Source organism: Heteronotia binoei, chromosome 17, assembly GCF_032191835.1.
Source record: "Heteronotia binoei isolate CCM8104 ecotype False Entrance Well chromosome 17, APGP_CSIRO_Hbin_v1, whole genome shotgun sequence".
Taxonomy (NCBI): Eukaryota; Metazoa; Chordata; class Lepidosauria; order Squamata; family Gekkonidae; genus Heteronotia; species Heteronotia binoei.
In genome coordinates this window covers 50,173,905-50,198,916 of record NC_083239.1, presented here as the reverse complement: position 1 = coordinate 50,198,916, position 25,012 = coordinate 50,173,905, and the positions used below count along the sequence as shown (strand labels likewise).

Below are 25,012 nucleotides of genomic sequence, written 5' to 3'. Positions count from 1 at the left end.
AGAAGAACCTCAGAGGAGCCCTGCTAGATCACACTAGTGGTCCTTGTAGTTCATCATCCTGTCTCACGCAGTGGCCGGTCAATTCCTCTGGACAGCCAACAAAAGGGCCTAAAGGCTGAGGCCTTCAAAAGAACATCAGAAGAACCCTGCTAGATCAGAGCAGTGGTCCATCTAGTCCAGAGTCCTGTCTCACACAGTGGCCAGCCAGTTCCTCTGGAGGGCCAACAACAGGGCAGAGAGGCAGAGGCCTGCCCCTGAGAACAACATCAGAAGAGTCCTGCTGGGTCAGACCAGTGGTCCTTCTAGTCCAGCCTCCTGTCTCACACAGTAGCCAGCCAGTTCCTCTGGAGGGCCAACAACAGGGCATGGAGACCAAGGCCTTCCTCTGGTAAGAACATCAGAAGACCCTTGCTGGATCAGAGCAGTGGTCCATCTAGTCCAGCGTCCTGTCTCACACACTGGCCAATGAGTTCCTCTGGAAGGCAGAGAGGTCGAGGCCTTTCTTCTGATGTTACCTCCTGGCACTGGTGTTCACAGGTTTACAAGAACCCTGCTTCTCATAAAACAAAAGCGAAGGAAGGACAGGTGGGTACTCAGTTATCACATGCTGTGGCCATTCTGAGGCCTTCTGGCATTGCTGCCTACAGCCTGCCCTGACACTTGACCAGCTCACGTTAGCAAGATACTCACTCCGCTTTCTCGGGCTCCACGGGAGGTTCTTCAATCTTCTCTGGTTCTGGTTCTACTTCCTCCTCTCCTTCATCCTGAGGGTCACAAGAACAGAGACCGGTGAGCTGACACCACAAGAGAATACAGGCCTGTTTGAATTGATACCATAAGAGAATACGGGCCTGTTGAACTGGTATCCCGCAGTGGTGCAGAACAAAACTGGTGTGTGTTGGGCACAAAGGTTCAACCTTAGGGGCACAGCAGAACACAAGAGTCTTGACTGTCTCTTGGAGATGGGCGCAAAACCCCTGAATCCAAGAGCCATATGGTAGAGGAGTTCTTGAGGTCTACCGTTACAGAGGACCGGGGTGGGGGTGGCTCACACACAGTGTCTGCACAAGTTGAGGATTGCCTGGGAACCAGCTTAGAATCTTCTCACCAGGGCCGTAGTCAGGATTTTAAAGGTTGGAGAGCTTTTTAAAAAGTCAGGGGGCACCCTTTTCCATCCACTGCAGGTCTTACTGCTTCTCAAAAGCTTTCTGGGGTAGGGGCAAAAGCTGGAGGCTCAGAATGTGGTCCAGTTGAGGCAGCCAACCCTACAACTGTGGAGTCAAGAAGGGGGGGTTTCCTTCCACCTCTCTCTCCCCCACCCCAGTGCTTTGCAGCCAGCAGTTCCATCCGTCCCCCTCTCCCCAATCCATTCCACATGGTTTCCTCCACCTCCCTCCTCTCTGCCTGTTGCTGCAGTGCACGGTGCCCAGCTCTGGCTACGGCTGATGACGCTTCGTCTCTGGGTTTTTTCCTGGGTTCTGTTTAAATGTGAAGTATTTAATTGTTTATATTTAAATTGTTAAATTGTTATTGTTGGAAGCCGCCCTGAGCCATTCCTGGGAAGGGCGGGATACAAATCCCGAATAAATAAATAAATAAATAAAAATAGAGCTCCTCTAATGTAGGTCTTTGACTACAGAGGGCTAGTCTGAAGTCAAGTCAATCTTTATTGCATTAGCAACAAAATGCCATAGCAACCGACAACCAGACAAAAAAATAAAATAAAACATTCAATACAACAATAGAATTATATAAATCATGATAAAATTTAGGCTGAATTATCAATACAATTCATCCAATGACATCCTAAGAAAACAGAAAGAAAGAGCCAGTTTGGTGTAGCGGTTAAGTGTGCGGACTCTTATCTGGGAGAACCGGGTTTGATTCCCCACTCCTCCACTTGCACCTGCTGGAATGGCCTTGGGTCAACCATAGCTCTGGCAGAGGTTGTCCTTGAAAGGGCAGACTCTTATCTGGGAGAACCGGGTTTGATTCCCCACTCCTCCACTTGCACCTGCTGGAATGGCCTTGGGTCAGCCATAGCTCTGGCAGAGGTTGTCCTTGAAAGGGCAGCTGCTGTGAGAGCCCTCTCCAGCCCCACCCACCTCTCAGGGTGTCTGTTGTGGGGGAGGAAGGTAAAGGAGATTGTGAGCCGCTCTGAGACTCTTCAGAGTGGAGGGCGGGATATAAATCCAATATCATCTTCTTCAATTCACAGTAGTAAAAAGGAGAGTAGTTAATATATCTCTACTCGTTTTTTAATCTATAATGGCAGCCATAAACTTTGCCACTTGAAAACTAATATATTTATCTCTATCTGACCATAGGAATACTAATTTTTTTTGGTCCAACCTTCCAAGAAAGTGAGATAAAATGGTACACAAAAACCTATTTCGTTCTGCCTCATGTTTTACACAATAAAATATGACATAAGATAGGTCTTCAATAGACATTTGATCACAGGGCCAAACTCTTTTCTCAAAAGGTATTAATTTCATCCGCTTGATTGATAAATTAGGCCTTATCATATCAAATGGTAACTTTGAAGGGGGCAAATATGGAGAATTTACTTATTTTAGCCATAAGGGAGCGAGTGTGATTATCTATTAATTTCCCGATCTTTTTGCAGTAAAATGTTACATTTTGAAGTTGGGTCACTCCCGGAGAGTGAAGAAGAAGAAGAAGATATTGGATTTATATCCCGCCCTCCACTCCGAAGAGTCTCAGAGCGGCTCACAATCTCCTTTACCTTCCTCCCCCACAACAAACACCCTGTGAGGTGGGTGGGGCTGGAGAGGGCTCTCACAGCAGCTGCCCTTTCAAGGACAACCTCTGTGATAACTATGGTTGACCCAAAGCCATTCCACAGGTGCAAGTGGAGGAGTGGGGAATCAAACCCGGTTCTCCCAGATAAGAGTCCGCACACTTAACCACTACACCAAACTGGCTCTCCCATCAGTTGAGTGACCGTCAACCTCTTATATTTTATATTTCAGTTTGGAATCCAGCATGTACCCGTGAGGCAAAGTTCCCTCAAATTGAAATCACAACTAATATCCGATTGAGACGGACACGTGTCCTCCAGAATGAATTACAGCAGGTCCTTTATAGCGACTCACTTTTGGAAATCAAAGAAAAATTATTGGCAACAAAGGATCCTGAGATTATTTTGTCATTCTATGGGGAGAGGGGTAGTCTGATGTTGGAAAGCATTTAGAGGAAGGAAAGTATGTTTTTTTTTCTTCCCTGTTTTAAATAGTGGAGATGAGAGGCGAGGCTTGGATATGACTGGGAAACCAGGGGATAAGCCCCTCCCCTCCAGGATCAAATTTAAGCCGGTCATGTCTGTGGAGAGGAGCCACATTCCCAGTAGTAAGGACTGACCCACTACCACGACCACTGAGAAAGGCAGGGTATAAATAAGTAAATATTGTTAATAAATAAATAAAAAAATCAAAACTGCACAGAATCATAAAGTTGGGTTCCCCAGGGTCATCTAGTCCAACCCCCTGCACAATGCAGGAAACTCACAAATAAAAAGGTAAAGGTAGCCCCCCTGTGCAAGCACCAGTTGTTTTCGACTCTGGGATGATGTTGCTTTCACAACGTTTTCACGGCAGACTTTTTACGGGGTGGTTTGCCATTGCCTTCCCCAGCCATGTCGGCAGGGAGGGCGGGGTAAAAATCGAATTAAACATAAACATAAACATCTACACTTTCCCCCCAGCAAGCTGGGTCCTCATTTTACCGACCTCGGAAGGATGGAAGGCTGAGTCAACCTGGAGCCGGCTATCTGAACCAGCTTCTGCTGGGGTCGAACTCAAGCCGTGATCAGAGGTCTTCGACTGCAGTACTGCAGCTTTACCACTCTGTGCCACAAGGCTCTTAACTCACAAATCCCTCCCCCTAAATCCACAGGATCCTCATTGCTGTCAGATGGCCATCTAACCTCTGTTTAAAAACCTCCAAGGAAGGAGAGCCCACCACCTCCCGAGGAAGAAGCCTGTTCCACTGAGAAACCGCTCTAACGGTCAGGAAGTTCTTCCTCACGTTGAGCCGGAAACTCTTTTGATTTAATTTCAACCCACTGGTTCTGGTCCTACCTTCTGGGGCCACAGAAAACAATTCCACACCATCATCTATATGACAGCCCTTCAAGTATTTGAAGATGGAGATTCTACCACCTCTCAGCCGCCTCCTCTCCAGGCTGAACATCCCCAGCTCCTTCAACCTTTCTTCATAGGACTTGGTCTCCAGACCCTTCACCATCCCCCTTCATAGATGCCATCTCAACCCTGAAACTTACTAGCAGTTTTCTCTTGAGGATGGGAGATCCTTCGGGTGTGGGGGGCTCCACGGGGGTTGTGTCTCCCATATCTCCGAGCCCACCCGGAGCATCAGGCGCCATGGATCGGAAATGCTCTTTCTTGGGGTCTACGCCAAAGACGTCGTCGCCTTCAGCAGGTGCTTCTTCCTTGCCGGGCTCTGCCATCTCCGCCTCTTCCCCTACCTCTGCCATCTGCTCGACTTCCTCTGAGGGGGCCACGTCTCCGTGAACTTCATCTTGCGTCGGGTCAGGCATGCTGGCCAACAGTTCCGTCACCGTAATTTTCTTGGCCTCCTCTACCAGTCCCCCGCCAAAGAGAGTCTTCCAGATCAGCAGGAAGATGCCCTTGAAGACATTATAGAAGAAGAAGAGGATCCCCATGAAGACGGTGTAGAAGAACGTTGCGATCCCCACAGCCATCTCCTTGAACGTCATCTTCTTGATTTTCCGGAACTGCTTGCGGACGTTGCGGTAAGTGAACATGTGGAAGAAGTTGATCACGCTTTCCACAAACTCCCCGAAGGCCGAGGAGGCTTCCGACGATGCCGATACTTTCTCGGCTTCGCCGCCTTCAGCCCCTTCACTTTCCTCCTCCTCCTCTTCCTCCTCCTCCCCTTCCTCCTCCGAGATCTGCGCCGCAATCTGCATCTCAAAGATGGTGTCCTCGCAGAAGTTGATGAAGAGCTCCATCTTCTCCGACTCCCCCCCTTCGTTGACCACGTCGAAGATGAACTGCCGTTTGGATTCCTTCACCTGCGGCATTTCCCACTGGGTCTTGTTGGTCTCGCTAATCTCGAAGTAGACGCGCTCGATGCGCTTGCAAGAGCCCATGATCTCGATGCGGCCCAGGTAGGGGCGGAAGTAGTTGAGGATGCACTCCGCCAGCTCCAGGAAAGACTTGAGGCGGTTGTCGTGAGGCATGTGCTCTGAAAGGTTGGTCAGCAGCACGGCGATGTTGAAGCCGATGTCCTTGGCGGGCTCCTGGAAGCGGTTGGCAAACTCCTCGTAGTCAATCATTTCGTTCTCGTCAGCCTCCGAGCAAGAGAGCAGAAACTGGATCTCGGAGGAGGTATACTGTTTCTGGCTGTCCATGGCCTTCTGGAAATCCTTCTTGGAGATGAGCCCCCGTGGGTCTGTGACGTAGTCCCGGAAGGCGTCCGAAGCCACAATGTCCTTCAGCTTCAGGAACATATCAAAGAACTTGAGAATCATCTCCACGTTGCTGGAGGACTCCACCAACATGTCCACCATCTGCCGGGCAATGGTGCCATTCACCACGTTCCCTGGGGAGACATGAGGATGAGAAAAGCAAAGTCAAAGGTTATGCTTTCAGCTGCACGGACATTATATGCGCAGATGTGGAAGCAAGACGAAACACCTGAAAAATGGGATTGGATTATGAAAACTATGCATTGGAGTGAAATGGACAAGCTGACTAGAATCTTAAAAGAATACGATTCAGAAAAGTTTAAAAATGAGTGGGGAAAATTTCAGAAGTATGTTGAAAAACAATGGAAGGTGAAAGGACATTTAGTGATTTTTGACAATAGTTAAATGCTAGAGAAAACGTAAATGGACTTTAGTGAAAAAATGTGATTATGGGAATATGACCTTTCTTATAAGGATAACAACGAAGATAGATAATAATCATAGTTAATGGTCTTTTCCTTATTTTTAATTTACTATAGTTATAAGGGTTTTTTTTAATGAAGATTCCTAAATTGTCAAATTACCTTTTATATTTTTTTTAGTATTTCAAGTAAAATGCACTGGAGGAGGTCACAAAAAGGGGGGGAGGAAGGTGGAAAATATAATGCAATGTATTGGTATTAAACATTTACCGTATTTTTCGCACCATAAGGCGCTCCGGAGGATAGGACGCACCTTCCTCCTGGGGGGCGATCCGCTGCCTCTTCCTCCGATCCGGCGCTTCCCCCGCGCCTGCTTGCCTGGCTCCATCTTCTTCAGGCAAGCATGGGATCGCTCCACGTGGCACCAGCGCTTCGCAAGCTGCCCTCTCCACAGCCGGCGCTCGCAAAGCGCTGCGTTTGCGGAGGGGGCGGGTGCTTCCTACTTGCCTGTGTTCCTGCCTTCAGCTGTGATGTTTAAAGCAAGCGCTGGGATCGGAGGGGGGAGGGAGCGATCCCAGCGCTTGCTTTAAACATCACAGCTGAAGGCAGCAACACAGGCAAGTAGGAAGCACCCACCCCCTCCGCAAACGCAGCGCTTTGCGAGCGCCAGCTGTGGAGAGGGCAGCATACTTCCTACTTCCCCCCTCCGATCCCAGCGCTTGCTTTAAACATCACAGCTGAAGGCAGGCACACCGGGAAGTAGGAAGCACGGTGCCCCCTCCGCAGCCGGCGCTTGCGAAGCGCTGGTGCCACGTGGAGCGATCCCAGCGCTTGCCTGAAGAAGATGGAGCCAGGCAGGCAGGCGCAGGGGAAGCGCCGGATCGGAGGAAGAGGCAGCGGATCGCCCCCTCGCCCCCCGAAGGCACGCACCTTCGGACCATAAGACGCACACATTTCCCCTCCACACTTTTTTGGGGGGGGGAAGTGCGTCTTATGGTCCGAAAAATACGGTAATAACAGCTGAATATTATAAAACGTTGCAGAATAATAAAAATTGGGTTTTTTTTAAAAAAAAAGCAAAGTCAAAGGTCAAAGTATTTTATTGTTGTAGCCATAGGTCATAACAACTCAGCAACCCCCTCCCCCCCAAAAGTATACAGTTTACTTCCAGCCATAAAAATTAAAAACAAAAAATACATAGCAAAAAACAGTACTATGAACAAGATTTAAACATATATGTCAGTCTCCGCTAGCAGAGGGTCACAGGAGGAGTCTGGCACCGGCTCCAGGACGTCTTTTCCCGGACCGGGTACACCTCAGACCAGAGTGGGGGGGGGCAGTTAACTTCACCGGGTTCCCCCTCCACGCCCCTTGGCTCTCTCTGCCCTTCCCTCTCTCTGCATCTTTTCCGAAAACTCCAGCCTTGGCAGTACCAAGCCCTTCCTCCCTGGCGTACCCGTCTGTCTGCCTTTAAAGAATCATTCTCTCCCGCCCCGCCTCCTCCTGCGGCCCTTATCGTGCTTTTATTAGACCCGGCTGTGTCCCAGGCAGGCGTGAGTAGGTGTTCTCCTTCTCCCCCTATAGCTAACCCAAGGCCATTTCAGTAGGTGCAAGTGGAGGAGGAGGAAGAAGAAGACTACAGATTTATACCCCGCCCTTCTCTCTGAATCAGAGCAGCTTACAATCTCCTTTACCTTCCTCCCCACCCCCACAACAGACACCCTGTGAGGTGGGTGGGGCTGAGAGGGCTCTCACAGCAGCTGCCCTTTCAAGGACAACCTCTGCCAGAGCTATGGCTGACCCAAGGCCATTCCAGCAGCTGCAAGTGGAGGAGGAGGAAGAAGACTACAGATTTATACTCCGCCCTTCTCTCTGAATCAGAGCGGCTTACAATCTCCTATATCTTCCTCCCCCCCACAACAGACACCCTGTGAGGTGGGTGAGGCTGAGAGGACTCTCACAGCAGCTGCCCTTTCAAGGACAACTCCTGCCACAGTTATGGCTGACCCAAGGCCATTCCAGCAGCTGCAAGTGGAGGAGTGGGGAATCAAATCCGGTTCTCCCAGATAAGAGACCGTGCACTTCACCACGACACCAAACTGGCTCTTTGCTGACATCGTCCACCAGAACAATGTGATTAATAATCTGCACAGCCAATTAGGTCTTCGGTGGTCAACCAGAAGTCCCACCTGGCTCCACCCACTTCCTAAAAGCTCTTGGTGGGTGCCATGGTACTTACGGGAACCATGTTGGGGACCCCTGCCCTGGAGGGCCAGAGAAGAACTTGGGGGGAAAATGGCACGAGACCCATACCTTCTAGCAGGGAGAGCAGCATCACCACCATGTCCTTCTGAAGATCCAGCAGTTCCTTCAGAAGCCCAATTTGGCTCGAATCCTGGGAAAGGAGAGCACAAAGGCATTGAGCGCCACAGAAATGAGACATGCACCTTTCCTTCCTTCCTTCCCATCCCACCAGTTGTGGACACAACGCATTTCCCTTTCATGTCCGCACCCCATGTTGTAACTCCCTTTACTTACCCACCCGCCCGCCCCTGCCAGCTCCTTGAAGAGATCAGGCCATGCATAAGTATGGGGATGGAGGTAAGGTGCTGTAACTCCAAGAGGCTGTGACCAGGCCATGAGGACCACCAAACCCATCTCTGCTTCCTTGTGAGAACCCCCCCGAGCTGGGGCCCTGTGCCCACGAGTTATCCCAACACCTGGCCAGAGGTTTGGCATTGGATGTCAAGTTAGGTTTGTCCAACTAGGTGTGGCCACAACCCTGCCCTGCGCAAAGAACAAACTTAGCTCTTGCCGCCCACATGTTCAGTCAGCCTCCTCCTCCTTTTTTCCCTCACCTTCCTTGACAGAGCCAAGGAAGGACCGCCCCGAGGGCTGTGAAACGTGCACATAAACACAGGGGGCACGTTTCTCCCTCTGGAGAAGCGGCAATTCCTCTCTTACCTCAGGGTAGGATTCGCTCCGAAATTGGTCCTCGTGGGCAGCGCAACAGAGAGATAATTTTGGTGAGGGGAGGGGAGATTTCCCCCAAGGGTGCCTCCTCTCCCTCCCCGCTGTTGTTTCCCGGCCCCAATCCAGCACTGTCATGTTGAGGAGGGTGAGATTGGGGCTCTCCTTCTCCACCTACCCTCTCCAGCACAGAATGTGCCAGTCATGGTCTATACCAGGGGTGGCCAATGGTAGCTCTCCAGATGTTTTTTGCCTACAACTCCCATCAGCCCCAGCCATTGGCCATGCTGGCTGGGGCTGATGGGTGTTGTAGGCAAAAAAACATCTGGAGAACTACCGTTGGCCACCCCTGGTCTATACTACCGACTTGTAGCAGATCTGTCTCCTTCCTTTAGTCACACCCACCCCACCAAGACGGAAGGGGTGACTGGAGAAGGTATGGAAGACTCCCTGTTGACTCTTCCTGCTCTCATGCAAGTCTGTTTCCCAGGGCTTCCTGGGCAGAGGGAACAGAGCTCGCTAAAACCGGAATGCAGAAATCCCCATGGCTACCCCAAAGCATACGGCAAGTAGCAGCGATGTTGGGTCTGGTTTTGAGGCAATAGCTGGATGAGGGGTCCCCACTGAGCTACCTTTCATGCTATGGCAACTGCCAACACCTCTCTCGGTGCCCAGGTGTTTTTAGAAAGTGCGTATAGGAAACGACCAAAAGGTTATCGTGACCGAATAACTAGGATGTAATTCATAGGACTGCAAAAATTACAAAACACATCATTTAAAGCTGCAATCGTTCCAACAAGGAGTCCCGACTACAGGTCGTCTTCTTGAAAACTCGTGCTTCGATCACTCTTCCAGCATAGGGTGCTCCGTTAAATATAATTGCAAACGATGTCAGAGTTTGGAAAGAATTTACAACAGAATTTCTGGTGTGTTTCGCGACTGTCAGAAAACTTTCAATGGATAATAATAGGGACACGAGAATCTCCAACGCAATTTCAAACCGGCGCTATGCTAAAGACAAAACGGCTCAAGCCTTGATTGCGTCTGACGTCTTTTGCAATTGTATTTAACGAAGCACCCTATGCTGGAAGAGTGATCGAAGCAGGAGTTTTCAAGTCGACTTCCCGTCCGTTGGGACTCCTTGTTGGGACTATTATTGGAACTATCTTGCACCTTTAAATGCTGTGTTTTGTAATTTCTGCAGTTCTACGAACTACATCCTAGTTATTTGGTCACGATAACCTTTTGGTGGCTTCCGACACGCACTCCAAACGTGACCTCTCTCTGGTTTTTAGAAAGTGGCCAGATGGGCATTTTGCTCAACAAGGCTTCCGACTGGCCACTGGAGATTTGATTGCCTGTGCAGCTTTTAAAAAATGTTGCTTGGGCAGCAGCTGCCGCCAGAGCACAAGAATCTTTGCTGTGTGACGGGAGGTAAGCTCTGCTGGCGGCCATTTTGTGGGTGGCTCCACCTCCCTCAGCAGCCATTTTTGGCTCTGCCCACAATGCTGTGGCAGAATGCCAAAGGTGCCCGCAGGCTCAAAAAAAAGGTTGGGGACCCTTAGGCTGGATCCTGCAAGCCTGTTTTGCCGGCAGAGGTGTCTTCCCCTGGCAGAAGGAGTGTCTCTGATCCGGAATGTTCTGAGAGTCTCGCATCAGAGAAAGGCTCCTTCAGTTGGAGGACCAGATCTGGGGGATCCAACTCAAGCTCACCAGCCAGGCACCTCACTGGCTGCAGCCCCCCACTGGCTGGGTTAGTCCTCCCCAGAGGTGCATTTCTTGCATCCCCCCCCCCCCCGAAAAAGCACGGTGGTGGAACAAAAAGCGCTGGGATGGGGCGTGAGCCGGCAAGCCAAAGCGATGACCAAGCGGGGCCCTTTGCCAACCCCATTCGTGAAGGCAGTGGGGAGGGGCAGAGAGAAGCAGGAAGGACAGAAAGAGAGGAAGGGGTGAGGGGCAAGGTGATGCGCAAGCGCCAGCCGCTGCAGACCTAGAGAGGGAATCAGGCCAGGCCAACCACAAATGTGTCCCTGCGCCAAAGGGCCCTGGGAAAAAGCAGATCGTTCTTCCCTGCTGTGCGAGGACTGGGGACGTAGGTAGGTGAGTTGGGAAGAAAGGCAGGTAAGGGGCCAGGTATTGAGTGTCTCTGTGGGAAGCACTGCAGTAATGGCTCCCAAGGACCTATGTATTTAATATGTTTTTATTTTGCCCTTCCTCTAAAGCAGGGGTGGGGACCTATTTTTCTGCCAAGGGCCATTTGGATATTTATAACATCATTCGCGGGCCATACAAAATTATCAATTTAAAAAACAGTGCTCCGCCAAGGGGAAATGATTCAGGCTGGCAAAATTAATGCAAATAATTATTTTTTTCTATTCGAAGTCATGCGGGGCGAGCCTAATTTGGCGCCCCCCGCCCCCCCCCCGGCCTGCCGCCCTAGGCAAATGCCTAGATCCAAGGCTCTTTCTGTAGAAAAAGCCCAGCAGGAACTAATCAGCATATTACACCACATCCCCTAATATTAGCATGTTAGGCCACACCATCTGGGATAATCAAGTGCAAATTGAACTGGTGGTAGCTAGCTCCCACCCCTGCCAACCCTCCCTCCCTTCATGCGGAAACTGCAGCTGCTCCCAGCAGACCTTTAAAGGCACCCACATACCCCAGCAGCAGTCCTTCACAATGCCCACCGCTCAGGCCCCCCGAGGGCCAGACCAAGCGCTCTCGAGGGCCGCAAATGGCCCTCGGGCCTGACGTTCCCCACCCCTGCTCTAAAGGAGCTCAGTTCTCCCCCTTTAAGGTTGGAGAACTTTGGGTTGGAGAATACCTGGAGATTTTGGGGATGGAGTTTGGAGAGGGTGGGGTTTGGGGAGGGATCTCAGCAGAGTATAAGCCCATCCTCCAAAGCGGCCATTTTCTCCAGGGATACTGAACTTGGATGTCTGAAGATCAACTGTAATAGCGGGAGAGCTCCAGTTGCCACCTGGAAGTTGGCAACCCAATTCTACTTTGATCCTCAACACAGCCATGCAAAGGTTTTAACCATGTGAAAAACCACCAGAAGCAATGAAACTTTCACACCAATCATGTGTAAATGTGTTCTATTTAGTGCAAACTTTCACACCAATAGTGTGTAAATACGTTCTATTTAGTGCAAACTTTCACACCAATTGTGTGTAAATGTATTCTATTTAGTGCAAACTTTCACACCAATTGTGTGTAAATGAGTTCTATTTAGTGCAAACTAAAATAAGACAAAATAAAATAAAGGAACACTTAGTACTAGGAAACCCAAGCACTAAGTGTTCCTAGTACTAAGTGTTCCTTTGTTTTGTCTTATTTAACTAACTAAAATAACTAAAACTAACTAAAATTTAACTAAAACTAAAATAAGACAAAATAAAGGAACACTTAGAACTAGGAAACCCTAATACTGTTTCCTAGTACTAAGTGTTCCTAGTACTGAGTGTTCCTTTGTTTTCTCATATTTTAGTTTAAACTAAATAGAACGCATTTACACACAACTGGTGTGAAAGTTTCATTGCTTCTGGTGGTTTTTCACATCGTTTTCTATATACACTGGTTCCAGTTGTCTTTAGCATGCAAAGAAGGTTAGGCTGAGAGACAAGAGCTGACCCGAGATCACCTAGGAAATTTCCTAGGAATTTCAGCCTCGTTCTGCTTTATGACACAAAAAAATGGACTCCGGCAGATTAAAAAGTGCCTTGAAGTTTGAAGCACCAGCTGATTTGTAAGGCTTCTTGACGTCATTTTTTTCTTCTAATTGCTGGGGGCTGGAAGATTACACATTCTTGCACATCTGTTATTTATTTATCTATTATTTGAATTTAGTTCTGCTAAGCCTTATGAGCTACTTGTGATTGTGTTTTACTCATCACAAGGAGGACAATACCGTAAGGAGGCAGGGGGTCCTAAAGCAGGAACTCTAGGACCAGTCACTCTCCCTCTCTCTGCCCAAGCAACAACTTGGATGTGGAGGGAGCTACTCATCTGACTGCTACTGCCACCAATGGCCCGGGGGTGGAATTGTGGCTACCTGCTCAGCAGAAGTCAGGCGACGCAAGGAACTGAGGTCTTTATTTGGCTGTCACAAATGCTGACCCTGGCATGCCTTCTTTGAGCCTGCAGAGACTGAACTTTTGTCCAGCCTGGCCTTAACCCACTTCATCTTCAGACAGCCAAGTAGAAGACATGACGGTGACAGGTTTCCCCCGCCCCCATGCACGTTTCTCGCTTTTGGGGTCTGCCCTAGGTATTGTTTTAAGCCTGCAAAACCAGTTTAAAATTGGGCCAGAAACATGAACGGGACATGTCTGCGCAACTGTGGTTTAACTTGGCCTGGCCAGATGAAAAGAAAGACAGGGCAAGGAGGCACTAGGAGAGAAAAGCAGAGGGAAGGAGGGAGTGAAGGAGAAGAAAGAGAGAGAAAGAGAGAGAGAAGACACTATGAGCTGGCGTGAGATGGCTGCGTGCTACGTAAAAGGTTCTTACGCCGTTTCGAAGTCCTGGGGGTTGGGTCATCTGTCACACATCAGAATAAAAATGTTATTCAGAAACATTTTCAAGAACATTTTTGTATTTTGCCAGGTGTACCATCCGGCACGTTCCTTTATTGCTGGGATGAGCTGCCCTTCCCTGTTTGGAGGGAACAGCTGTGCATGTGCTTGGGGAGACGTGTGGGGAGAACGGACTGCATTCGTCTTTACCATCATTGCTTTCCCAGTGGAAGCACTGATTGTGAGGAGGGCAGAGAAACCAGAAGGCTTGGCTCCTTGCTCCTTCCCCTTTCTCCATGCTCTGGCCACTGGATTTCACTCCTTCCCTGAGACCTGGGGTTGGAAGGGGCACTAAGAGGCCATATAGTCCAACCCCCTGCTTTATGGGGAAAGCTAAAGCTCAAGACAGGGGAGAATCTAGCCTCTGCTTCAAGATGGTCAGAGAGCTCTCAAGCCTCCTAGACAACTGAATGTCCAGACTCCAGATCAAATCGGGGGCCCTCCTTCCTGGGTCCACAATCCATGGAACTCTGTTGTTGTTCTAGGGGAAAGGAGGCTCTTGCTTCACTCCCCTACTGAGACTACAGAGATGTCTCTTCCCTAAGACCGGAGACATGGAGGGGCTGAACCAAGCTCCATGGCCTGTTCTCTTCCCACAAAATCCCACAGGAACTGATACTCCGCTTTATTTGGCGCTCTGGTTCCACGCACACATACAATCTTATTTTAACTTTCCAGTGCCCTATGACACATAATTGATTTCGGTCCTTCTCCTTAAGAAACTCAAACGACACCAAAGACTAGTGCTGGTGGTTGGACCCAATCTGAGTCGGGGTGCAAGCCCCAACCAGAGAATCAAGGCTTGACAGGTGCAAGGGTTTTTCTGCACTCTTCTTTTAACCACTTCTGTGCCCATGTTGCTTCAGGGTTTTTTTCTTTTTTGCCCTGGTTTTACACCCTCTAGTGGTCACTTTGCTATTACAGCATTCTATCTCTGGCATATTACCCTCCACTTTAAACATGAACATAAGAACATAAGAGAAGCCATGTTGGATCAGGCCAGTGGCCCATCTAGTCCAACACTGTGTCACACAGTGGCCAAAAAAACCCCAAGTGCCCTCAGGAGGTCCACCAATGGAGCTAGAAGCCCTCCCACTGTGCCCCCTCCCAAGCACCAAGAATACAGAGCATCACTGCTCCAGACAGAGACTTCCAACAATACGCTGTGTGGCTAAGAGCCACTGATGGACCGCTGCTCCATATGCTTATCCAATCCTCTCTTGAAGCTGTCTATGCTTGTAGCTGCCACCACCTCCTGTGGCAGTGAATTCCATGTATTAATCACCCTTTGGGTGAAGAAGGACTTCCTTTTATCCGTTCTAACCCGACTGCTCAGCAATTTCATTGAGTGCCCACGAGTTCTTGTATTGTGAGAAAGGGAGAAAAGTACTTCTTTCTTTACCTTCTCTATTCCATGCGTAATCTTGTAAATACTGTGGAGATACAGCAATATAATGTTGATGTGACCGCTAGAGGACGCCCATTGCAGAAAAAAAAAAAAGACCTTGAAGCAATACGGGCACATACGGTAAGTGTCAAAAAGAAGAGTGTGGGAAAGGACTCTCTCCAAATTTCTAGGTGGGTTCCAATACGGAGGGGAGACAGACCAACATAGGGCAGGGATGTGTGTGTCTTTCTGTGGGGTGTGAAGGTGGTATAAAGGACGGCCAGATGGCGGAATACAAAAATGGTTCTTTTCAAAAGGGACGCCCAAAGCTGTTGCTGAGATTGGGAATGGGTAGGAGAGTCACACGGCAGGCGAGCCTTGAGGTTAGTGCAGAGATTAAAAGGAAGTCTGTGCCATACGCAACCCACCCCCCACCTCACCCCAGATTATCTCCCCACCGCTGTCACAGACATGCTGCTTCCCACACCACCACCACCACAAGAAGGGGTCTTGAGAAAAGCCCAGTAGGAACCTACACCTGAACATACAGCTGGTGAAGATTATTATGGTGCAGGAAGTGGCCATCTGGGATATTTAATGGATTGTTTGAAAAGAGGGGGAAATAATAAAATGCAGCAATACTATGGAGCAATTTGGTTTCTCAGGCTGGCCACAACGTACCCCAAACCAAACTCCATGGTTACCATTTGGCTTCCAAACACATGAGCCAGGCGACAAAATGAGCCCCAAGCTGTCCATGAAATATTGGGAGTTTTTAGTTGGCAGGTTTGGATATAGATGAGGCATGGAGGTGAGGTTTGGATATAGATGAGGCATGGGGGTGAGGCCTGCTTTCCCTTGGGGCTTGATTCCTCTGCTTGCTGCTACACCCATGCTTGTGTGTGCTCCTGATAGTCCCCCATGATAGTCCCACCACTTATTCTCTCCCAAACTTTGGACAAAGCCTTTCCTCTTCTTTTTGATTTCTTTTTTACCTGAGCCAGCTTCATCATCATGTGAGCAAAGACATGGAGGAAGCCGATGACGGCGTCCCACAGCCTACTGTGAGCTAAACTCTGCTGGTTTCCTGTGCACGGCCCCTGGAGAAGGAAAAGCAATGGGAGATAGATCCGTTACAGTTACCTATACGGTACCTACAACCGTGCTGCAGATAGGACAGGAGGAGATACATAGTTCATGGGAAGAGGCGGGGGGTGGAAGCCAAGAGGCTGAGAGTGAAGAAGCGGAGTGGGGCTGGAAATCAGGAAAAATACTGGCACCATTTCTGTTCATTTTGAAACGTAGGCTGATTCCGCACTGAAAAAACAGCTTTACACCGTGGTGCAGAAAATCGCGGGTTTGCCCCACGCAAAATGGCGGCACGGAGCAACTGGTGCGAAATCGCCAGCTTGCTCCGCACAGAAACGGAAGCCTGCCCTGGAGCAAGGTGAGTGCGGATTCAGCCATACTTTGCTGGTCTGTGCTGCCTCAGTTTGCCTTAGGGTCATGCAGAGAAAGGAGAAGGTTTTAACTCTTCACCCTCCACTTGATTTCGCTAACTGAATTTGGTCTCCTTGTTTCGTTATCAGTACTTTTGAAGGGGACAACGACATGTTTTTAAAGGACAAATCATTTTTTCCTTTCAGATACTAAAAGCAGAAGGGGGGCTGGGAAGGGAAGAAATTGGCTTCGTTTAGTGAAAACCAAGTGTGGGTTGAAAGGCTGAACACCCCCTCCCTCTTTGAGCTTTGAAACAAAGTGGAGGGCACACAAGCCCTTAATTTACATTTTATACATGCAGAGGTGGCCCTATAGCAGAGAGGATGCCTGAACTTAAGAGAAGCCATGTTGGATCAAGCCAATGGCCTATCTAGTCCAACACTATGTGTCACACGGTGGCCAAAAAAACCCAGGAGCCATCAGGAGGTCCATCAGTGGGGTCAGGACACTAAGAACATAAGAGAAGTCATGTTGGATCAGGCCAATGGCCCATCCAGTCCAACACTCTGTGTCACATAGGGCCAATAAACCAGGTGCCATCAGGGGGTCCACTAGTGAGGCCAGGACACTAGAAGCCCTCCCACTGTGCCCCCCCCACCAAGCACCAAGAATTCAGAGCATCACTCCCCCAGACAAAGAGTTCCATCTATACCCTGTGGCTAATAGCCACTGATGGACCTCTGCTCTACATAAGAACATAAGGGAAGCCCTGTTGGATCAGGCCAATGGCCCATGCAGTCCAACATTCTGTGTCACACAGTGGCCAAAAAACCCAGGGGCCATCAGGAGGTCCATCAGAGGGGCCAGGACACTAGAAGCCCTCCAACTGTTGCCCCTCCCAAGTACCAAGAATCCAGAGTATCACTTGCCCCAGACAGAGAGTTCCATCTATACCCTGTGGCTAATAGCCACTGATGGACTTCTGCTCGATATGTTTAGCCAATCCCCTCTTGAAGCCATCTAGGCTGGGGACAGGTTGGCTGATAGCTGGAGGTCACAGCAGACTCAGAAGCAAGAAATGGAAAGGGAAGGCAAAGGGCTGAAAGAGCAAAACAAGTGGAAAAGGTCCAGGGAAAGTCTTGGCATGGGACCACAAGACCGGGGGGAGGAGAGTGTGCTGGCGAGGGGATGGAGACGAGGGGGCTACGAGAATGTGGGGAGACTTTTCACTACTGCCCAACTGCTTGCCTGAGCCCACCTCCTTCTCCCCCCCCCCCTGCATGTTTCTCTGCCATCGTGCCCTTGATACCAACACCTGGGTGGATTTCCACCTGGGCCAGGTATTCAGAGCGGGAGGAGGCTGAGATACAGCAGCATCACTCGGGCCACAGGGCCTCTTTCCACCTGGGGGGTGGGCAGCGCTCCCTGGCCCTACCTGGATGTACTCGGTAAGGCTGTTGAAGACTTGCTTGGCCACAGCCATGGCTTTGGAGAAGTTGCGCTTGCCCTGCTCATCGATGATGTCCTTGCCTGAGTAATACCAGTAGAAATCACTGATAGACTCCTAGGAAAATGAAAAGGAGGAGGAGGAGGAGGAGGAAGGTGATGAGAGGTTAAAATGGTAGCCAGCTTTACCCTGCCCCGCTACCCACTCAGTTTAGGGCCTATCTCTCTTGGCAATGCCAGAATGCAACAATGATAATCTTGTACACAGAGTGAAGGTCCATGAGCAGCCTCGGTTCCTTCCTTAGGAACTATGCAATGTGGAGGACTGGACTCCCTCTGGTGCAGGATTTGACTCAACGCCTAGAGAAGCAAGGCCATTATGAGCTGTGCCACTGGGAAGAGAGGAAGATGTGGGTAATTCAGCTCAGTGGGGCGGGGGCAGGTTTTCAAAGCAACACACTAACAGGAGGGCTGCCAACTTCCAGGTGGGAAACAGGAGAAGATGTGCTTCCGTGTAGAATAGCTAAGCCAGGGGTGTCAAACTCATTTGTTACGAGGGCCGGATCTGACATAAATGAGACTTCGTTGGGCCGGGCATGTCAGGTTGGGCTGGGCCATGCGTGTACCTATTTAAGATTAGGTAGCAGCAGAGATCATTTTGTTGAAAAATAGGTGGCGGAGCTCATCCAGGGATTGTTATGCAGCTGCACAACCTATTCAATGGACAAGGAGGTGGAACTCTTAGAAGGAGGAGGAGGAACTCTCAGAAAGGTTCAGCAGCTGTGCTCCTGTGAGCTCCCACTGAATCCGAGGCCTGGGTAGCAGAGATACAAATTTTATAATGAACACAAACACAAATATATATATTTGAAAACTTAAAACATGCTTAAAATATTAGCACTCATTGGTATTAAAGATGCTTTCTTTGTATTTCTCATATGGGATCCAGGGAACTGGGCAAAGAAGCTCTGGCTCTTTCCTTCCTTCCCCAGGGGATGGGGGGAGCCTCAGCCAATAGAAGGAAGAGTGGCTTGGCTCAGTAGCTCCACTGCAACTGAGAGAGCCTGTCAAAGCAAGCTATTCCTCCCCCCTTCCTCTCCAAGGGAGGAGCCTCAGCCAATGGAGAAAATAGAGGTTTTGCTTTGTAGCTCCTGTGCAATCGATCAAGTCTGGCAAAGCAAGCTGTGATGCAGAAGGAAGCAGATGACAGCCAGTTGCTCGGGGGCCTGATAGAAGCCCTCTGGGGGCCTGATTTGGCCCCCAAACTGCATGTTTGACACCCCTGGACTAAGCAATACTTTTAATGAAATAAATACAAAATCCTGAAAAATTAGAAAAAAAAAATCTTAAATTCCTTAATAGTGCATCGCAAAAATATACATTTCATAAAGACAGAACATCCCATACGAAAGGGAAAGGGACAATTAATCCACAAGATTTATACAGCAGTTCAACAGGTAAGTCCGTTTTCCTTCTCTTCTAGGTTAACTGACCACTCCTCTTGCTGTGTGAGGCTGATACGACGGACTTAGGGGAGGGACGGCGGCTCAGTGGTAGAGCATCTGCTTGGTAAGCAGAAGGTCCCAGGTTCAATCCCCGGCATCTCCAGTTCAAAAGAGTCCAGGCAAATAGGCATGAAAAACCTCAGCCTTAGGCCCTGGAGAGCCGCTGCCAGTCTGAGTAGACAATACTGACTTTGACGGACCGAGGGTCTGATTCACTATAAGGCAGCTTTGTATGTTCATATGTGCACTTCAGAATGTGAGAAGAACAGCAAGCTTTAGTCCAAGGGATTCTTTGATGGTTTGAAACCTTTTGGGAAGTGTTGGATCGGTTGGAAGTTCCTTGTCATGAATTAAAGCTCGGATAAAGCCCTTTGGGTGAAAATGAGGTCTAAACATCCTGGGAGGGCCCATTCAGCTTTTATAGAGAGCACTGAAGAACTTACTGCACGTCAAAGACCTGGCCCACAACTGCAGTATAGGAGCCACAGACATGCCTTTTGCCAAGCCCTCACCTGGAGCCGCAGGAGGTAGTCGACAGTGCAGATGATAATGTTGATGGTGGTCGTGTTTCCCGTCTGCGTACGCAGGTAGTTCTGGAAGTCTGCAGGAGGAGAAAGCGGAGGAAGTGAGGATGGGGGAAGATCTGGCTGTGGACCTGCCTGCCTTGGTCTCAACTCTCCCTCCAGTTTATCTGCACGACAACCCTGGGAGGTAGGTTAGAGAAAACTGTACTTTTACTATTTCCTATCCCTTCAACCATAGGTTAGTAGGATTTGGATGGGGGGGGGGGGTGGAAGACAGATCAACAAATCATGAAATATTACAACTTCTTAAAAACACGTGCAGAGAATTTAGCAACAGCTTCCAACCAGCTCGTATCATTAGAAAACAACAATTGCAAGTTAATGTAATTACCAGAACACTGAATGGCAGTATCAACAAAACTCCCAATATAGCATGCTTGGCTTTAATAAACAAGGGACAACGTAACAATACATGTGATATGGTCTCTATTGCTCCAGAAGCAGAAGCACACTCTCTTTTCATCCAAGGTGGGCTCTCCTTCCTTGGAGGTTTTTAAACAGAGGCTAAACGGCCATCTGATGGCAATGAAGATCCTGTGAATTTAGGGGGAGATGTTTGTGAGTTTCCTGCGTTGTGTAGGCTGGACTAGATGACCCTGGAGGTCCCTTCCAACTCTATGATTCTAAGGAATGCTTTTAAGCCCTCCAAATGTATTCTGCTGTTGGAAGCAAACTGCACCTTGCTAATAAAATTAAATAGCTGCATTTAGGGTTTCTGCATAGTTGGCAATTGTAAAACAAGCATGGGATTTTTTTTTGTAGCAGGAACTCCTTTGCATATTAGGCCACACACCCCTGATGCAGCCAATCCTCCAAGAGCTTAGAGGGCTCTTCTTACAGGGCCTACCAAAAAACAAGTAACAGGGATATACCCATAGCACAAAGGAGAACAGCTGCTACAGCTTGTGATTCCAAATAGAACATGGAATTTTTGAAGACTTGGGGGCAGGAAACACTAGGCCTCAGATTCAGCAGGAGCTCACAGGAGCACAGCTCCTGAACCTTTCTGAGGGTTCCCCTTCCTCCTCCCCATCTTGTCCACTGAATAGTAGGTGCAGCTGCATAACAATCCCTGGATGAGCTCCAACACCTATTTTTCTTCAAAGCAACCCCTGGGAAACACACTTAAATACACAGAGAGAGCCAGCATGGTGTAGTGCAGGGGCGGGCAAACCTACTTAATGTAAGAGTCACATAGTATAAACATCAGATGTCTGAGAGCTGCAAGACATGAACGTCAGATGTTTGAGAGCTTGGAGGGAGGTGGAAAGAAAGCAACTTTAACTTTAAACGCATTCTCCAAGCCACCAGCTGGCTTGGCTTGGAGAAGTGATTTAAAGAGACAAATGCCTTCTCCAAGCCACCCGATAGGGCAGTGGGGGCTTCAAGGGCCATGTAATATGTGTGAAAGAGCCACATGTGGCTCCTGAGCCACAGTTTGGCCACCCCTGGTGTAGCGGTTAAGAGCCATGGACTCTAATCTGGAGAACCGGGTTCGATTTCACACTATTCCACATGAAACCAGCTTCGGGTCAGTCACAACTCTTTCAGAGTTCTCTTAACCCCCCAAAATAAGTCTAGCTCACCACCTAGTGGTGCATAATACCAAAAGAGTTGGAACTTTAGGATGCCAGACAATCTGAGGATCTCCTTATACTACACACACTGCCATATGATAATTATTACTATCATTAATTACATAGAGAGCACAGCTGTGAATAAGCTCTCTGGCCAGCCACTCCTGCGGCATGAAAAGTTTTGGCAAAAGCCCTTCCAGGTTGGCTACAGTGGGAAGCAGGATGCTGGACTGGATAGACCCTTGATCTGATCCAGTAAATCTCTTCTTACATTCTGATTAGCTGCTGACCAAGGAACAACCTCCTTCCCTTCCATTCGTCTCCCAAGTCCCCTCTCATCAAGCTAGGGCAGGTGTGTCAAACATGTGGCCCGGGAGCCAAATCAGCCCCCCAAGCAACTGGTTGTCATCTGCTTTCTTCTCCCTCTCTCTTGCTTCCTTCTGCATCTCAGCTTGCTTTGCAAGGCTTGCTCAATTGAACAGGAACTACAGAGCAAAACCTCTATTTTCTCCATTGGCTGAGGTTCCTCCCTTGGGGAGGAAGGCAGAGCTTGTTTTTCCAGGCTCTCTCAATCGCACAGCAGAGGTACTGAGCCAAGCCTCTTCTTCTCTGGTCCCCTGGGAAAGGAAGGAAGGAAAGAGCCCAAAGTTCCTTTGCCCAGTTCCCTGGATCCCATGGGAGAGATACAAAGAAAGCACCTTTACTACTAACAAGTGCTAACATTTTAAGCATGTGTTAAGATTTTTTTTTTAATTGTTTGTCTGTGTCCTTTATAAAGTTTTTATCTCTGCTACGTAATCTTAAATGGGTACACACATGGCCCAAGCCTGACATGGCCCAGCCCAACAAGGTCTCATTTAGGTCAGAACCGGCCCTCATAACAAATGAGTTCGACACCCCTGAGGTAGGGGAACCCTGTCCCACCCACACATTTATCCATCCTACAGCCATGCCCCTTCCTTTTCTAGTCTACTCATCAGCTTCTTAACCATTTCCAAATCCACCCAGGTAACGCCGTCTTTGCTTCTGGGGAACCTACCGTTGTTGTGCCCTTCACAAAGGAGCTGCAGAAACCGAAAGAGGTCCTGGGTGAACAAATCGTCCGCCATCACCTTCTCTCCTAGAATGGGGAAGGGGGCAAAGGAAGAGACAGAACTGGCCAACGTTAGCAGGAGCCACAAATGGAAAAGAGGAGGGGACAAGGGGCAGTGGGCGGGGCAGAGGATGCGGTTAGTTCAAACAGGGGATTCTCCAACGCTGGGTACAAGGAAGGGAAATGATTTTGGCAAGGCAATCCACACTTTTAAAAAAACAACAACACCCGCTCCTGGCACACCGATCAGGGCGCAGTCCTGCAGACCTTATTCAGGGCTCAGCTCTCATTGACTCTGCTCAATAAGGAAAGACCGAATCCCAAGAGAAGGGCAATGGGAACTTGGCCACTAGGCCTCAACGGAAACTCACAGGAGGTAAAAGTAAGCAAGAGCCAAGCTGAACGTTAAAGCAGAATGAGGTGTGAGAATAAAGGAGTTAGGATTTGGGGCTATTCCATTTCAGGTTAGGGGGAGCCGAGACTATTAATGAGTCCGCTCCCCCCCCCCCAAAACCCCTCCCTGTAAGTGGAAAACCGGCACAGCAGGGATAATCCCTCTTCCCAGTAAGCTGCTTTGAAGCATCATGAGTTTCTATTTAAGTGAGTTTACTCGTGAGTTTCTATTACTCGTGAGTTTCTATTTAAGTGTGAGAAAGTGGTAAAGCACGGGTGTCAAACATGCAGCCAGGGGGCCAAATCACCCCGCTGAGCAACGGACTGTCATCTGTTTCTTTCTCCCTCTCTCTTGCCTCCTTCTGCAGAACAGTTTGCTTGCTCGATCTCACAGGAGCTACAGAGCAAAGCCTCTATTTTCTCCATTGGCGGAGGCTCCTCCCTTGGGGAGGAAGGGGGGAGGGCGAGCTTACTTTGCCAGGTTCTCTCAATCGCACAGCAGAGCTACTGAGCCAAGCCTCTCTCCCTTCTATTACCTGAGGCACCTCCCCTTCCTGGACCCCTGGGGAAGGAAGGACAGAGCGAGAGCTTCCTTTGCCCAGTTCCTTGGATCCCGTGGGAGAAACACAAAGAAAGCACCTTTAAGACCATCAAGTGCTAATGTTTTAAGCATGTTTTATTTTAATTTTTAAAAAAATCTTTAATTGTGTTTGCCTGTGTCCTTTATATAAAGTTTATATCTCTGCTACCTAATCTTAAATAGGTACACACATGGCCCGGCCTGGCCCAGCCTGGCCCAACAAGGTCTCGTTTATGTCAGTTCTGGCCCTCACAACAAATGAGTTTGACACCCCTGATTAAAGCATGTATGCAGTCTGAAGTGGTATAGCCCAGGCAGAGTTTCTACCATCTCCTTCTGCATAACGTGCAGATTGGCTCTAAAGTTTGTGAAAGGCGGTCAAGGTTCACACTATTGATTTCCATACTGGACCAACAGAAGTAAACAAAAGGAGGTCTGGAAAATGCATTAACAGTGGTCCTTAAATTATTGCCCAAGGAACGCAAGCAACTTTGGTGATGAAAATACCAGAGGGAAATGCTGACACGTCAAAGTTTGTCTTTGAAGTTCCCACTGTAGCTGAAGAGGCAATCCACTTTCCCTGCTGCATGAAAAGCAGTTTGCGTCTTCTGCAGTACAAACGGCCGTGTTTGTGCATGTTCAAATGCCGTCAAGTCACTTCCGACTCATGGCAACCCTATGAATTAATTACTTCCAGGCAGGGGTCATTTTATAGCAGGAGCTCCTTTGCATATTAGGCCACACCCCTACGATGTAGCCAATCCTCCAAGAGCTTTCAGTAGGCCCTGTAAGAAGAGCCGTGTAAGCTCTTGGAGGATTGGCTACATCAGGGGGTGGGGCCTAATATGCAAAGGAGCCCCTGCTACAAAATGACCCCTGCCTCCAGGACATCCTATCAGTAATAGCCTTGCTCAGGTCTTGCAAACTGAGGGGCGTGGCTTCCCTTATTGAGTCGATCCATCTTTTCCTGCTCCTCTCACTTTTCCTAGCATTATTATCTTTTCCAGTGAATCTTGTCTCATCATGTGACCAAAGTTTAATAGCCTCAGGTTGGGTCATTTTGGCTTCTAAGGAGAGCTCGGGCACTGATTTGCCTTTTTGACTATCTATGGTATCTGCAAAACACTCCTCCAGCACCACATGGCCACGATGGGAACTTTAAAGAGCCCTTTGCTACACTGTACAGTCCTCTCCCGTGCACGCATGCAACTGCGCTGGATTATGGTCAGAGAGAACAAACGCAGCCGCTTCCCACCGGGTAATCACTGCATTCAAAAAACTGTAGCCAGCAAACAACAAATGTACATAGATAGATCCAGGTTGGTCTGAAGAAGTAAAACAAAGCGAGAGTCAAGTTGCACCTTTAAGACCAACAAAGACTCTCATTTATTGCACTTCACACCCAGGATACGTAATGGATTTAGTACATGGGCATCAGTCTGCTATTCCAATTTAATTATCCTTCGTTGTTGTTTTCAGCCGTTAACTAAAAAAACAGCAGACCCCAATTTGTGACTCTTTTAATCTGCTAAAAAAGCATTTCCATGACTCTCCATACTAAC

At 48.9% G+C, this 25,012-nt stretch overlaps 1 protein-coding gene across 1 annotated transcript in view; it reads right to left on the bottom strand.

The window, feature by feature from the left end:
• Positions 1-25,012, bottom strand: part of RYR1 (ryanodine receptor 1) — a 271,145-nt gene that overhangs the window by 29,549 nt on the left and 216,584 nt on the right. The window contains exons 84-92 of the mRNA XM_060257511.1: positions 22,424-22,504; positions 19,736-19,824; positions 17,708-17,836; positions 15,828-15,932; positions 13,381-13,410; positions 8,863-8,892; positions 8,212-8,293; positions 4,307-5,610; positions 691-764 (exon numbers count right to left, since the gene is read on the bottom strand). Of these exons, the coding sequence (XP_060113494.1) occupies positions 691-764; positions 4,307-5,610; positions 8,212-8,293; positions 8,863-8,892; positions 13,381-13,410; positions 15,828-15,932; positions 17,708-17,836; positions 19,736-19,824; positions 22,424-22,504 (1,924 nt within the window). The remainder of the gene's footprint in view (positions 1-690; positions 765-4,306; positions 5,611-8,211; positions 8,294-8,862; positions 8,893-13,380; positions 13,411-15,827; positions 15,933-17,707; positions 17,837-19,735; positions 19,825-22,423; positions 22,505-25,012) is intronic.